The sequence below is a fragment of the Pavona decussata genome, unplaced genomic scaffold (assembly GCF_977016875.1).
Source record: "Pavona decussata unplaced genomic scaffold, jaPavDecu1.1 SCAFFOLD_321, whole genome shotgun sequence".
Lineage (NCBI taxonomy): Eukaryota > Metazoa > Cnidaria > Anthozoa > Scleractinia > Agariciidae > Pavona > Pavona decussata.
The window spans coordinates 1,418,032-1,433,614 of NW_028145711.1; the positions used below are offsets into that span (position 1 = coordinate 1,418,032).

Genomic DNA, 15,583 nt, shown 5'->3' on the forward strand with positions numbered 1-15,583 from the left:
ACAGTCAGGAAATGAATCGTAGCGTAAGAGGTTGAGAACACGTCCAATAAAACAGTCTGCTGTAAAAATAGTTTATCGTGACAGGAGTATGTTTTGTACTGGAGTTTGGGTATTGCCCTTGACGCCTTACACCAAGTATGCTCGCTGGGCAAATAACAGAGATTATATATATTCTTTTCGTCCTGGCTCGAAAGTTGGTATAACGGGAGTCTCAAGCGACTTTTATTTCTCGGGTTTACATTTCGTGACGTATACGACCGATGACTGTTATCCTCAATAAACTTTTTAAAAGGCGTACTTTACCAGACCGTCACAGCTGTCATTACACTACCGCTCACAATTTTTCTTTTGCGAGATTACGGCACATGTGATAATCACGAGATACAAGAAGAAGTCCAACTTGACTTCACAATTTAAAGAAATATTTCTTTCCTTCCACTTTGTTACAATCCGAATCTATGTTCAAATGAATTCCAATTCGCCCTGTTCGACGCTTACATTTTCAAACTTGGTCGCTTGAGATTCATATTCCAACGTCATCACTCGGCATATTCAAAAACTCTTCCGTTGTCTATATGGTGTTCAAATTTGGAAAGACAAACGTTTTGGCTCCAGAAACGAGTTCCTTGCAATGGTACGTAGATGCACAATGATAAATTAGAAGTAAATTTAACTTCTGGGTGGAAGCTCTTCCAGCGATTTGGTCTTGTGCACGGTGTTCTTCCGATATCGGAACTTCACCGCAGTCTAAGTTAACTTCAGTATGTCTGTCACAACTGATTCATTTAGCATTTCCAAACAAACTACTCCCACTTTGGACTCCCTTATATCGTTGCTGGGTGGTCAATTTTTCAAAGAATTGACAGGGCGGGAGTTTCAGTTGACGGGTGTTTCGATAACTGAATGAAACTGGGTTATTCAAAGGGTGCTGATAAATGTTTACTGCATTCTCATAAATGCTGTGATCACAATGCAATATTGCTCACGTACAGGTTTACAAAAATAATTAAGATAACAAGTAATAGTCCATCAATATCAACTCAGCTTCAAGCCCATGGTCTGTAATACATGCTTCAATATTTCGAACGCAAATGCGACAATCTTGTGAGTCTCCTGAAATGTTCACGAAGACGTCTGTAAGACATGATTTGTATTCTATTGCATTATGATATTTTCAATACCACTAGATAGGACCAGTGAATTACTATCTAAACAGCCAATTTGACGTTTATTAGACTCCAAAATAAAGTACTACAAGCGGATCGCACGCACGAGAAAAAACCAATGCGTTATATTCGAGGGAGAATTTGTTTAATAATTGGTCTTGCAGCTGAACCCGTAAATTTCTACAGAAACTTCATAGCAAACACTGTCTTGACTAGACCAATGTCATGGACCGTGTCACATTTTAAACAAAATTATTGCACGAGCGGTGAACAACTATTTGGATGCGTTTGTGATACAACTCAAATCCTCAAATCTGGAGCAAGGAATTTTAAAAGTTGGCCCCCCCCATGCTACGCAATGATAAAAAAAGATGAATAATAGTGTGTTTTTTTAAAAAAATATGATTAAAAATCAATCAATTACAAATGGGCTTTACTCAGATCGTGCATTGACAGACTGAATTTCCTTCCAGAAGACATGAGATGTGTACCTTTTGGTCTCAATAAGTTTCTTCTTAGTGTGACATTTCTTAGCTCATCCATTTTTAATATTTTTAATATTTTTAATATTTTGTGATTTTTTTTATTTTTTATTTTTTTTATGCAGTGCCTTATTAAAAACCAGATTATGTGACATTGGCCATCTGTAAAAAAAAATTTTCTTATTCTTATTCTTATTCTTAGTTCTAAAGGATATTTTGGTAGTTACGCGATGGTTTGTTAGTTAGCTTCCGGTGTTTTTATCACATGACTAAACATTTCTTTTTGTTTCGCATGTCGGAAAATGTCTTCTGATTCTTGTTATCAGATTTCGACGGGTTGTGACATTTCAGTGGGGACGAAATCTTTCTTAGAAATTCACTTCCTTTAAAAACTCTCATAGAACGCCCTTGAAATATAAATCTATCAGGAAATTCAGTTTTCCTGATCCACTCATTCTTGTCAGGGTCATAGCATTCAATTGTCGCCAATGCGAGTGTATTATAACGTGCTCCCATACGGCGTGTTCTCCGACGGGACATGAAGTTGACGAAACACTGGAAATAGTTGCCCAGTACATACAGCTTGTCATCAACAGATAGCATACCAACTACACGGGCTAGAGAAAACCCATCTGGAACTTTTAAGCCTGCGATCATTTGCCACTCATCTGTTGTTTCGTTGTAGACCTCACAAGTTGTCCTCAAAAAACATGTTGACCCCCAGTCGTGGAAAGATCTTCCTTTTCCACCGATGACGAAAATTTTCCCGTGAAATGCAGCACCGTGGGCGCCACTTCTTGTTTCATTCATTTCAGCTATTTTTTCAAACTTTTTGGCAGAAATGCCATATCTGTAGGCGTCTGCCAAGGGTGTAGATAAAGGGCAACGAACTTTGCCACCAAGAAAGTAAATATAATCGTCCTTGTTAATAATGCAGATTTTACATCTTGGTGTCCAATCAAATGACGACTCATGTTTCCAAGAGTTTGATTCATGGTCATGCTTCATGATGCTGGAGGGACTGATTCTTCCAACTGAATCACCAAACCTTTCACCAACCAAAGCGTAAATTTCATTTTGACTTGTGACGAGTAGTTGATACAGATAATCCAGATGCTTTAATGACAGTGATGTCGAAGTGTTAGAGAATGTATCGTAGCGTAACAGGTTGAAGTCTTCAACCAAGTCAGTTGGTGTTTGAAAATATATTTGATCGTGACAAGTAAATGGAATACACCAGCATGAGGGCATTTCGTCTGGCGCTGTACAGCAAGTGTCCTCACGAGGAAAATAACAAAGTGATTTGTTATTTTGTCTTTCGTCCCCACTAATGAATATAACAGGAACTTCTAGTGATTTTCTTGGTTTCAAGAAACCTCCTCCATTGTTTTCATATTTGTTCAAAAGATCCATGCTATCTGCGTCACACACCACAAATTTGTTTGTCACGATATTAGTGCGGAAATAGTCACGTGATACATAAAACAAACGAACGTGTCGAAATAAGGTGTTGAAATATTTCTTTCGATCGACTTTGCTGTGATCAATCCAGGCTAAGATAAATTCGAACACATCCTCCTCGGCGCTAACATTTAATTCTTCGCTTGAGATCCACATTTCAACCTCATTACTCAGCATGTTCAAAAATTCGTCTGTTTTCGCCAAGATACTGAAATTTGCAAAGATAAAGTTTTTGGTGGCGGCAATGAGTTCCTCGCATTGATATGTTTCGCTAAAATGATAACGTGAAACACAATTCGAGCAATTTATATCCCGTGTCAAAACATCTCCAGCGAGAGACTTTAGTTGTGGAAGAAACAAATAGTCTGCCATCGCGATCAGGTCGTATGCACGGTCTTCATCCGATATCTGAACACAACCGGTGTAAATAAACTCCAATATGTCTCCTAAAACAGACTCAGTCAGCATCTGCAAACCAACAACTCCTTCTTTCGACTCCTTCATGTCAGTTGTCAGCAACTTATCAAAGAAAGGACTTGCGTCAGCCAAAATGTGCTTGTGAGCTTCGAATTTTTTACCATCTTTGACAATTATGGTAACGTTAGAAGGTGTGTCGTTCGTGTCTTGTGGTTTGAAGGCGGGCTTAGACGGTGCACTCATGACAGAATTAAACAGGATTGAAAGGTTTTCGAAGAATGTTGTCGTATTCGAAGTTGTTGTGTTGTCCAATACCTGTTCGGTGACCAAGAAGTTCTCGTGAGCCTGGTTTTAATTGTCGCAGAGGTTGAAGTAAAACGTCTAACAAGGAAGTTATGCACACCGTTCGAGCGATGACGTCATGCAGCCATGGCAATTAATATCTAATTTAAGTAAGCAGTGTAATGCATTATTTCTAAAAGCAATAGAAGGTCATGTGCACGCTAATCGAGGCCAAAAGCGGATGTCGACCAGTATTTGGAACCGCACTAATCTTTCTTTCGACTTCCTCATGTTGTGAATCGGCCAAACTATGACGTCTCTTGTGGTAGAAAACGTGCGTTTCTGCCGTGCTTTTCCGAAAGACTTTTCATATCTCTACGTTGAGAGAATTCCATTTTTCCTTGATGGTTTGCAAACTGTAGTGTTCTGATTACAACCGTATTCAACGTTGGGCTTTAAATTTTGACAAAGCTCTAGTAAGGCTGGGTGACAACAGATTTTTCATTTGTAAGTGCCGTGCTGGAAAAAAATGACACATTTAACTCGTGGAGACTTGTCAACTCGCTTAGCTTGCGGGAACGGAAACTCGTCACAAATTCCTGATACCTTAGGGATATGCTGCAATTGAACTTCAAGGGACAGTAGTGAATGACATAAAGCTGGACCCACACAGTTTAATCATAACTAAGAATATGGTCTTAACAATTACAAACGTGGTGTGTTTGTAGCCAGCGATGTTTTCTAAAACGTTTTTAAGGAACAGGAGTACTTAGTACTAGAACTACTGCGAAAGTTTACTCTCTCCTGTCAGGAAAGCTAATCACAAAAAAAACCTTTATTCTGTTACAAATACACCTCCTATCACGGCTGAGAGGCTAAAATAAGGTCAGCAGGTTGAAACAAAATTCATGAAACGTCTGTGAGCAGTTTTGGAACGAAATGTTATTCAAAACCTTCGGATCTGGTACAATTGGACTTTACTGGACAGCAGTGAATCACACATACCTCGATACACACAGTTTAATCACACCTGGCCTAAGAATGCCGTCTTAACAATTACAAACTAAAGCTAGGTATATTTGTAACAAACTGGAAATAATAGGAGATAGATCTACAGCGGAAATTTATACTCACCTGTAAGGACAGCTAATTAAACCGAAAAAGCTCTCATTCGATTTTAAAAACTCTTCCTTTTCAGAAAGCCTAAAATAAGGACAGCAGCTATTAACACAGTTACAAAATTCATGAAACATCTACATAGTGGTTGTGAAAAGACATTTTGTTTAAGAAAAAAGTTCAGCAAGAAACATACATAAAACATCAAAACCCTTTGCTCTATTGTGCAAGGATAAATACAGGAGGTTTTCTTTGGCTACAGCATTCATTCAAACTAAGCCTACTCGGTATCGAGAACAGTACAGACTCTTACAGCTGGAGGGAATCTAGGAGTTTCGGTATAACTCACTAAACTGAAACAGTATTAATATAACCAAGAAATACTCTTGGTTATGACAGAAAAGACTTCCAAAATTGCATCCAGGCTCAGAAGATGGCTTGTATTACTGAAAATTTTGGTCTTGTCCATCAGTTGTTTTTTTTTTTGCAATTAAGTTTGTGGTCTTCGCCTGCGGATCTGCTCATAAATTTGGTTCAAACATTGATCTTTTATTGAGGTATCTACCATTAGCGAGCTAGGCAAGCTGTTATATTATATATTAATTATTATCGTAGCGGAAGTCGAAAGCTGACTATATCCCTGTTGGTGGTAAAATTAACATTCACACGTATTCCCGGCCCCAATATATCTTAGTGCAGGCGGGGTTGTAATTTAACGTCCGTCACTGTGGAAAATAAATATGGGTGTTTGTTCTGAGTCGATCTGTATGAGTTGAGTACATTACGCCGGATTGGAAGAGATTACTGACTCTTCCCTTTGTTTGTTAAATCGGAGGTAAGAGTAACAACACAGGCGGAAACACTTCGTACGAAGTCCGGAAGCGACTTACATTGTAGCATTTCAAAGCTTGATGGCCATAGTACAATTAGTGAGAACACCAAGCACTGCAATCACACTAGCAACCATATCAGGTCCACTCAATTGTACGATTTGCAATTCCCTAGTACAAATGATGTCTAAAGCTTAGCAAGGTTCTCAGAGTTGACGGTCTAGCGCCGGAAGAAATCAGCAACTCGCTTGAACTTTCCGAAGATTTCCATACTCCAGACAGCGACTCAAGGGCACCGTGGTTGACGGGGTTCGGACAAAACATGGGGTAGGCCATGGTGTAGGCCATGGGGTAGGCCATGGCCTACCGGTGGTTAATTTCATAAAAAAAAAATCCCAATTAAATATGTTTGGTCCCGAATACCGTCAAATTCCTATTTTGATCCTCAGGGGGGCGATTATATAGTTTTTCGTTACTTATTAGTAGGAGTAGGGGGTGGGGGTTCCCTTATAGCTTAGTTCCCGCGCAAACGTTTCTTTGCACGCATTCCGCTGGCCAACTGGAATGAAATCTTCGCTACACTTCGCCGTGAGGCCACTCCGTAAAAACTAAAATCTTACTTTAAGACGTTTTTACACTTAATTCTGGTGCTGTGGTAAGACAGCGCGTAAATCTCATTTGAAACGATTTATCTTAGGATAAGACGACTTTCTTCTTATTTATACGATGATGACGTCTTAGATTAAGATGATTTTTTCTTAGATTCAAAGTGCTGTGGTAAGTCATATTTTCATCTTAACTCAAGATTTGAACAATCTTATTCTAGATGCTTTAGAATCTCAGTTTAAGTTTCGAAGCAAGGAAGAAATCTTCAATCTAACTGCGACGGTCACTATTACAGTCAACCCAGGTCACGCGTGAACGATATTTTTGAAATTTGAACGGAGTTTTGAAATTTACATGTCAGTTTTCAAAATCGCCAACGAGATTTCAGAGTTCCCGTATAAATTTCCCTAGCTTATTGACAGTATAAAGCTATGAATTTTTCTTTACATTGCAAAATTGAATATTTCAAGAATAACAATTGTTTCCCAAGTATTTTGAATCTTTTTTTCAGTTAATGCGTCTTTTGCGGAACGACTTCCAGAGAGATGTCCAACATTTCATTCACACGTCGGACATTACAAAGAGAAATTCGAATTTTCATTTCATTCTTGGAATTACTGTTCACGCGTGACCTGGATTGACTGTAAGCCTACATTCAAAAACAGGGAGCGTTTAATACTGTTAAGCTTGAACATGATACATGCAGCAATGAAAACACAACAAATTTCAATCCATAGTACTTTATTAAAACCAAATCTGAAATGACACAACTTATACAAATCCGCTTACCGTAAATTCGCAGGAAAACAGAGGTCGGGTCGCGGCATTTTAAATACTGTTTTGTTGGTCTTAAAAGTCCCGTAAATTACAAACTTTGCATTGCAGATTGTCTGAATTGTCACTACACTCATTCCTTTGATCGGTGACGTAGCAGAATTGCAGGACTCATCTTGGTTTTCAAAATACAGGCGGTTTAGAAAGCGACAGTAATTTCTTCATTCCATTTTCATTCCGCTGAGTGTGCAGCGCATGCTGTTAAGTTCGTGTATAGTTACAACGTTTAGCCGAGGCTTTAGACCGTATTTGATGTCCAGATGTCTTCTCATTTGAATATTGAAGTTGTTGTCTCGAAGTTCTTGTAAATTCTCCACTCTCCGCTGCTTGAAAAATATTAACGGCTTGTTTTAAGTCTGAACAAGGTGAGAGTTTGCAATGGATCAAAGCTCCAGACTCCAGCCCAGACTCCGTGTCTGCAGAGTTTGGATCAAAATCAACCAATCAGAAGAGAAGTCCTGTTCCCTATGAGGTCTGCATTTTTTTAATGAACCAATCAGGAAGGGCTTTCCAAAATTTGGATCCTTTTGTGTTGGAATTTTCTATTTCTTCCAAGTTAGCCTTTTTTTATTTATTTATTTTTTTACCGAGAACTAAAAATGGTGAGAGTAGAGATCGGCGTATTAAATCGCCGATATCTGGCATGTCAGATATCGGCGATTAAATTCGCCAAATGTGCCCGTTCCCGCGATTTTTTTACGCTCATCGCTGCGAATTGCCAGTAAAGTCAATCAGTCAGGTTGGGCGGGTTTATCACATGAACAACGCCGCGATCGGCGAAAAAAAATCGCCAGGTGTGTCCGCATCAATCGGTGGCGAAAATCACTTGCGATTTTCGCTGGCGATCAAATTCGCTGCGATCGTCGTATAAAATGCCAGGTGTGTCGCCAGCTTAAGGCGTATTGCATCTTACGTAGGATGGCAGTATCTTATAGCCTGCTTAGGCGTTTTAAAAATCTCCACAAGACCAAAAAACGTCTTAAAATAAGGACCCCATCGACTCAGATTAATATAATTAAGACTGGTCTTTCTTAAAGTAAGATGCCTCAATGTTGATTAAGATAAGCGCTTCTCAAATGAAGACGATTTAAAGACAATATTTAAGACGATCTTTCATCTTATATACTAACTGAGACTCCGATAGTCTTCAGTTAAGATCTCCTGTGTTAAAATAAGATGATCACCGTCTCAATTTAATGTGGTGGTGGTCTTGCATAAGACGGGAAACGTAAGGTAAAATCTTAGTTTAAGATTTTAGTTTTTACGGAGCAGCTGTATTATCATAGTCCCTCGATGGTGCCATACGTTTTGTCGTCGTTTTAAGTAACTGTCATTGGTCAGTAACATGGATTGGGAGGAGGATTCAGACAAAAGGTACGTGGAATGCTTTGCTATTCATTTTCAGTTTTTTCGGTCAGCCTGAAAAACACCTTAAATATAAATGCGTAAAGCATCTAACCTCAAGTCCGTCGCCATTATATTAACTGATATTAAATACTGCTCCTCAGGCCTAGCTTTCCGAACTGTTTGTACCAGCACATAAAATACGTAATGTTTGATTTTCGATTTGGCCGCTTTTAATCTTATGGTGTCAGTTTAACCAGACATCTCGTTGTCTAAACAGCGTAATAATGATCGCTTGCGATTTGTAAAATCCACACGTGTTATTAAGTGCTGCAAAAATAGCTTGGGAACCAAACGGGTAGTCCGGAGGTTTGCTCAGAATTTGGAATTTCTAGCTGTCGTCCTGCGGCGCATTTCACTGAAGACATTGGTACCTGTTAACATTTTATGTCTCTCTTTATCTTAGTGTTGAAGAGATTTCATTATTGATGGAAGATTTAGAATCTCCTTCAAAGAAGGACCGCGGAAGCCATGGGAAAACGCTGTGAGTTCCTCTCAATTAAAAATCTGTCAATTCGTGATATACATGGATACGTATGCTTACTTGATTTATTTTTCTGCATCATGTACTGTACAAGGCATAATGTGACAAACTGCACCTATTTTACAGAATTTGTTGCTGCAAAAGTTACATGTTAATAAACTTATGTACGCGGCAAATGTTTTCGGATTTTTGCTTCGCTTCATTGTTTTGGCGCGAAGACAGTCCGCTATGATATGTATTAAATTTCATTCAACACGCTAGCTTCGAACAGAAAAATAATCCGAAGGTTACACTCTAAATTGTAAATTATAACGGGTTCCCGGTAATTACATATTTTTTAAGGTTAGTTCCATTCGATTCAAGGGCGGGAATTTTTCAATGTCAATGCTGAAATAACTTTGTTGCTGCGCACGTGACAAACATCTTCTTTTGTTCGGATAGCATTTCATATTCCACTGAAACACTATTGGTGGTTTTCATCTCACACATCGTCACGCAAGTAAAAAAAAAAATCCTCAACCATTCAATAGATAAAGTCAAGAAATTGATATGTTGTAGAAGAGTCATACATAAACAACGTGTGAAAGCCACAGGGCTGTGCGATATCTCATAATCGAGTTATTCGAGAAAATGTACCACGGAAAATTAAAGAGTTTAGTATGGGACGCCAAGTTGGTGGAGCAACATTACCACTAACATGGCGGCCGGAAACCAGCAAGAACATCTGGAGTTTACCTTGGTCATTTCTCTCTGCTGAACTTTCACACATTGACATAGACGCTTCTATTACAAGTTAGCTGATACACGAGGCAAATCGTTTTTTTCATGGACGTGACATGTTTAGAGTAGCAATCCTTCTGTCACGCACTGTGCAAAAATCTAAAATTCCAACTGCTCTATTTTTAAAACAACGAATGCTATCCTGCTGAAAACAAGCAAGCCGATTGAAATTTATGTTGTCTTTTATGTGATGAAGATAAAAACCTAAAATTGTGTTTAGTTATGAATTTCAGTTTTTTATGACGTCATGTGCAAAACCAAGAATTAATCCGAGAGTTTGCGCTTTTCGACCAAGTGAAATGTCTAATCAATTTTGCAGAAACTAACCGTAAATGAGACTGATTATAAAAATACGAGATCCAAGTAGTTTAAACAGATCACATCACTGATAATCTTTCAACTGCATGACGGCGAGAATTCCATTTTCAAGAACCGTGAAGCCTGAGAATTGAAATTCTCTATCGACAAAACGCTGCGGCTTTAAAGGTTTACTCGGCTTATATACAGAGTGTTTACCATTTGCCTAAAAAATCCAGAAATTTTGGTTGGCATGTAAATGGTAAGGCGATTTTGGTTTGCCCCACCGGAAAATTTCTGTCCAAGATTCCCAACCGGAATATCCGAACGGAAATTTGTGTTCCATTTGACAATTTTCTACCAGTTCCAGGCCATGCGCCAATTTTGAACTAGTTCCAGACTCTCTCTATAAAAATGGAGTAAAATGCGCCAAATGGTAGGTGTATAATTCGCATTAGAAAATGTTGAAAATTAGGTTGGTTGACTTATTCTACAGGTTTGCTCATCACTTGGATTTTTCTGAGGCAAGTTTAGTTGCAGAACCGGAGGGCACCACTCCTGATTATTACAAAGGAAATAGATTGCTGCCCATAATACCTTTGAAGATCCTAGGTGACTTCAGCAACAACGGCGTTCTACCATTTACATTGAATGCAGAGAAGTCTCACCCCAAGTTAATCGCTTCAACCAATCCAGTCCGTGTAGAAAACAATGTTTTCTTCCTGGTGGATCTCGACAAACTGCAGGAGCCAGAAGACATACTTTCAGATGATCTCGGCTCCTGGAATCAAAGTAAAACAGCCGTGAAGAAGTATCAGTTAAAAGCCACTGGAAAGAACGACTTTGTTACGAAGATAACAAAACAGGCGGACTACGCGGAAGGGGGACATAGCGTCTTTCGCAGAACATTTGTTAACAAGAGCGATGCATCACTACGAAAGACCATCGTTAACGTGGTTCGTCCTGAAGGGAGTCATCACAAATTGGTGTTTGTGCGTTATTACTTCGAAGGAGCTCCAGAGCACAGAATACATCTGAATCCTCATGGAAGTGCAAAGTCGGGCTGTGCGATCCCGTATCTGAGGACATACAAGAGCACTGTGTCAAAGATGAAGACCACTGTGGACAAAAACAGGGCCGGATTGAAAAGAGTCGTTCAGCAAATAGAAGACGAAGTGGGTGGACTTCAGCACTGTAAGTCTGTTGGTCAGCTACCGCGAAATGAGAGACAAGTGAAGTACCTGAAGAGCGAGTGTCAGCCGCGGAAGGTAGAGAAAGATCCTATTTTCCAGATCACAGAAAAAATGAAAGAGGAGTCTCAAGAAGGGGAGAAATTTATTCGAGCCTACTCTTTGGATGACGAATCTCCAAAGGTGATCTTATTCACAGATGAGCAGTTGGATGACATTGCTAACTTCTGCTGCAACGATATTGATGGCCATAACTCAATTCTTTATGTGGATGTAACTTTCCAACTGGGCCCATTTTTTGTGTTGGTCACATCGTACCGAAACACATCGCTTCATACCAAGAACGCTAATCCCCCCACATGCCCAGTCATGTTGGGGCCAGTCATGTTGTGCATGCTTAAGGATAAAGCAACCTATATCACACTGTTCCAAAAGATGACGGCTCGCATTCCTGGTTTAAAGGCCTATCTACAAGCCTATTCCACAGACGGAGAAAAAGCACTTCGTGAAGCCCTAGGGCAGGAGTTCGAAAGATCTGTTGCATTTCTCTGCAAAATTCATGTGAAACAGAACATTAAAGACCAATGTTCGAAGCTAAAGATTTCGAAGGCTGTCACTAATGTTGTCGTTGATGATATATTTGGCACCGAAGGGCTTGTGCATGCCTCAAAGGAAGCTGAGTATTGGAAAAAACTAGAGGAACTCAAACAGAAGTGGGATAACTAAGAACGCGAAGACACAAGACGAGATCCACGATTTTCCTCATACTTCACCAGGCACAAGGCAGATGAAATATGGTATCACGTAACAGCCAAGGTATCCAGAGATGCAGGATTCGGCGATGAAGTGCAGTGCAACAACGTATCTGAGTCTGGAAATGCTGTAATGAAGCGGTGGCAGAATTTTGAGGCAAAAGACATGAGCACTTTTGTGGATGATGTAAAGGAGCTGGTGGACAAACAGCGCAGTGATGTACAAAGGGCGTTCTTGGGACTTCACAGTCCTTACATCGTACGAGAAGAATATCGAGATCGTGTCAAGTCGAGTGAGACTTTAGATGCCACACCAGAAGAGCGTAAACTCATCATGAGCTCTGTGAAAGTTCTTGTTGACCCGACCAGGTACAAGCAAGTACTCAGCTACCGCACAACGCCGATGCGACAAAGCAGTCTTTTCGAGGAAGAAGATGACTCAGGCGACAATCTTTCATGCATATTTGAATCCACTGTTGGTGCTGATGATGGCTGTGCAAACACTGGGTACATTAGTAATCTGACAGAAGAGCCAGCAAAAGGAGGAGACGCCTGCACAGTATCGGGATGCTTGGAGGATCTGCTTAATACTTTTACCAGGAAAGATGTGAAAGCTCTTGCAGATAAGGCAAACAAACTCCAAAGTGAGGATGCCATTCGTGAGGGATTTGACAGTGACACATTCTTTGTGAAGAGTACATCTACCTCGAAACCTCAAATCGTCAAAAGAGTGCTAGGTTCACGAGAAGGAGCCGGTTATTCTTGTGATAAAGAGTGTCTTGGTTTTGTGTCACGAAAACTGTGTGCCCACACTGTTGCAGTTGCCCATTACAGCAACAATTTACAGCAATTCGTTTCCTGGTTCAAGAAAAGCAGGCGTAGCCGAGAAAATCTGACGTCGTTGACAACATTTTCCGTGAACAAAACTGCAGGGAAAAAGAAGTCCAATCAGCAATCCAGGCAGCGTAAGAAGTCACCTGATGTGATGACAAGCATGGCATCATGCCACGGCACCCTCGGTGATGTAATTGCACAGACTAACGAAGATTACACAGCCATTACCACATCTGCTTTACGTGTGACTCTTAGAAGGAACAACCCCACCAAACCGTCAGTTGATCCCACCACCAGCACTCCGTTTGAGCTCATAGAAATCAAAGGCAAAGTTCACAAGTGTGCAGGTTGTGGGGGCCAACTAAAAGAGGGTCCAGATCCTTATCTGGTGGCTGAGCTAGACCAAGGACTGTGTTTGCGCCATAAAGAGCACGATTACGTATGGATCAAAACCCAGAACTATTGGAAGAAGACTTTTGATAATAAGCATTTTCATGTTTATCGCAATTGCCTGGTGGGACGAAATCCCAGCTTCAACTTCGAAAGTGTACGAATGAGTATCCCATTCACTCTGAATGCTGCACAGCTTCAATTTCTACAGCAAAGGCTCAATCCTTGTGGTTAAACGTTTGCTCTGAATCTGATATCAAAAAAGGATAGAGTAAATAGTTAAAACATACTACAAGGTATGCAACGGTCTATACTGCGCAGACTCAGGGTTTGCCAATAATTTTGTTTTGAATTTGTTGTTATGATGCGCTTTGTTAAAGGCAGACATGAGGTGATAAATCCTGCGTCTTCGGGCCCGGCTAAACAATCCAACATTTCCATTCAGTATTAGTTGGATGTAAATATTTGATTGTTTAACCGCCTCTCCTAATGTTGCATTTGAATGGCTTCCATGTTTGATCTAAATGAAACATTTTCATCCAACATTTTGTTTCACAAACGAACGTTTGATTATTTAGCCATCTCTCTCCAACAAAACACGCGCGAGCTTGTTAAAGGAACCAATCACAAGCGAAATGTCTACACCTCACGTCGTAATTTTAGCGGTAATACACACAAAGCGTTCTATAGGCTCAATTTGTTTGATGTTTGACACAACATTGTTTGATCGTTTAGCCGCCCAACGTTTTGAGTGACAAAAACAATCCAGCATAATGTTGGATCGTTTAGCCGGGCCTTAATTATCTAGCGATTGCACGAAAAATACACAGTGATCAAATAATGTGATACACAGCACCTTCCTATCAAGTGACAGTTTGGCCTGAAATGCCATTTTGCTCATACATATATTCTCAATTTGTTTTCGACCTGTCTCGACGAAATATTCCAGTCCAGAGATTGCGCAGTAGAGAGTGTTGAAACGAATTCTGGGTTAATATATTACAATAACACCCGAAACATGGCTATGGTGGATTTCTGACTTCATTTTTGCCAAGTAACGTTTCCGACTGTTTCGAGACAGTCCAAACGGCTGCAATGGAAACATTGCCTTTTGATTGACCCCACCGACGGACCCTCCTCCCCCGATGCTGAGGGTCCATGAACGTCAAACATCGTTTCCTGTGGGGCTAGTTAAGCGTTGTGTTTATATAGCTTTTTGATTTTCTAAATTAAGTGTTCACACAGGATGCCAGAGCTCTTTTGCCCGGGTACTGGTGGAAAATCATCATGGTGCTCTCTTCAGACTCCAAAATTAAATATTATAATATTGTTCACATTCAGCACCCCAGTACAGTATGTACGGATTTCAGTGGTTTGTGGGTAAAGTGTATCGGAACTACGTACAAACGCGTGTCCACTCGGAACTCGGGCACCAAAGTGAGCACTGGTTCCCAAAATATGGAGTGGGTACTCGAAAAGTATGTGTGTTCATACAAAAGTGCCCAGCGAGAATCCTACTCTAGCATCCAGCAATTCAATCGATTAAACTGAAATTTTGTGCATGGCTTAACCCGTTAAGAGCCTAGTCTTCCTTGCTACAGTACAGGTCGTAACAATCACGGATCAATAAAATACCTTGTAGTTTGGACGGTATTCCAGCACAAATAGGCTTCACATCGACGAAAAGTCATCCATATTGAAAATTCTCGATATTTCCGCACCATACTGTTAAAGAATTGCATCTGACGATCCCAATAGGTCTTATCACAGTTTTCGACGCCATATTGACGAGTAGGCAAACAGGCTTAAAATAACAGTGTTTGTATGGAAATCCGATGTCAAATAATTCTCATAAAACATCACTTCTGAAAAATTCATGAATTGGAAACTTTTGGCACTAGAAAAAGGAGTTTAAGAAAAAAATTGGAGGGATGTAGCTGTGCCAGAAAGCGTCCAGTCGTGTTTTGAACTTTCCATACATTTGTCTGTAAAGCGAAACAGCCGTGACTGCTACTAAAAATAGTTCGCGGGAAAAAAAATACAGGGAAATGTATAGAAAATTCAAAACACGACTGGACGCTTTCTGGCACAGCTACATCCCTCCAATTTTTTTCTTTAACTCCTTTTCTTAGTGCCAAAAGTTTCCAATTCATGAATTTTTCAGACGCGATGTTTTATGAAAATTATTTGACATCGGATTTCCATACAAACACTGTTATTTCAAGCCTGTTTGCCTACTCGTCAAAATGGCGTCGAAA

The 15,583-nt window shown here is 40.0% G+C and overlaps 2 protein-coding genes across 2 annotated transcripts in view; one reads left to right on the forward strand and one right to left on the reverse strand.

The window, feature by feature from the left end:
• Positions 1-15,583, forward strand: part of LOC146453961 (uncharacterized) — a 119,734-nt gene that overhangs the window by 31,443 nt on the left and 72,708 nt on the right. The gene's annotated exons all lie outside the window — the stretch shown is intronic.
• On the reverse strand, positions 927-3,942 carry LOC146453963 (kelch-like protein 40). Its single transcript, XM_085095958.1, has 2 exons — positions 2,205-3,942; positions 927-2,174 (listed from the first exon to the last, which is right to left on the reverse strand). The coding sequence occupies exons 1-2, from the start codon at positions 3,767-3,769 to the stop codon at positions 1,910-1,912; spliced, it is 1,830 nt and encodes a 609-aa protein (XP_084952084.1). The 5' UTR covers positions 3,770-3,942; the 3' UTR covers positions 927-1,909.

Coding starts and splice junctions, on each gene's coding strand:
- LOC146453963 (XM_085095958.1), bottom strand. CDS start 3,769: ATGAGTGCACCGTCTAAGCCCGCCTTCAAACCACAAGACACGAACGAC. Junction 2,175..2,204: donor GTACTGGGCAACTATTTCCA/GTGTTTCGTCAA, acceptor GTCCCGTCGGAG/AACACGCCGTATGGGAGCAC.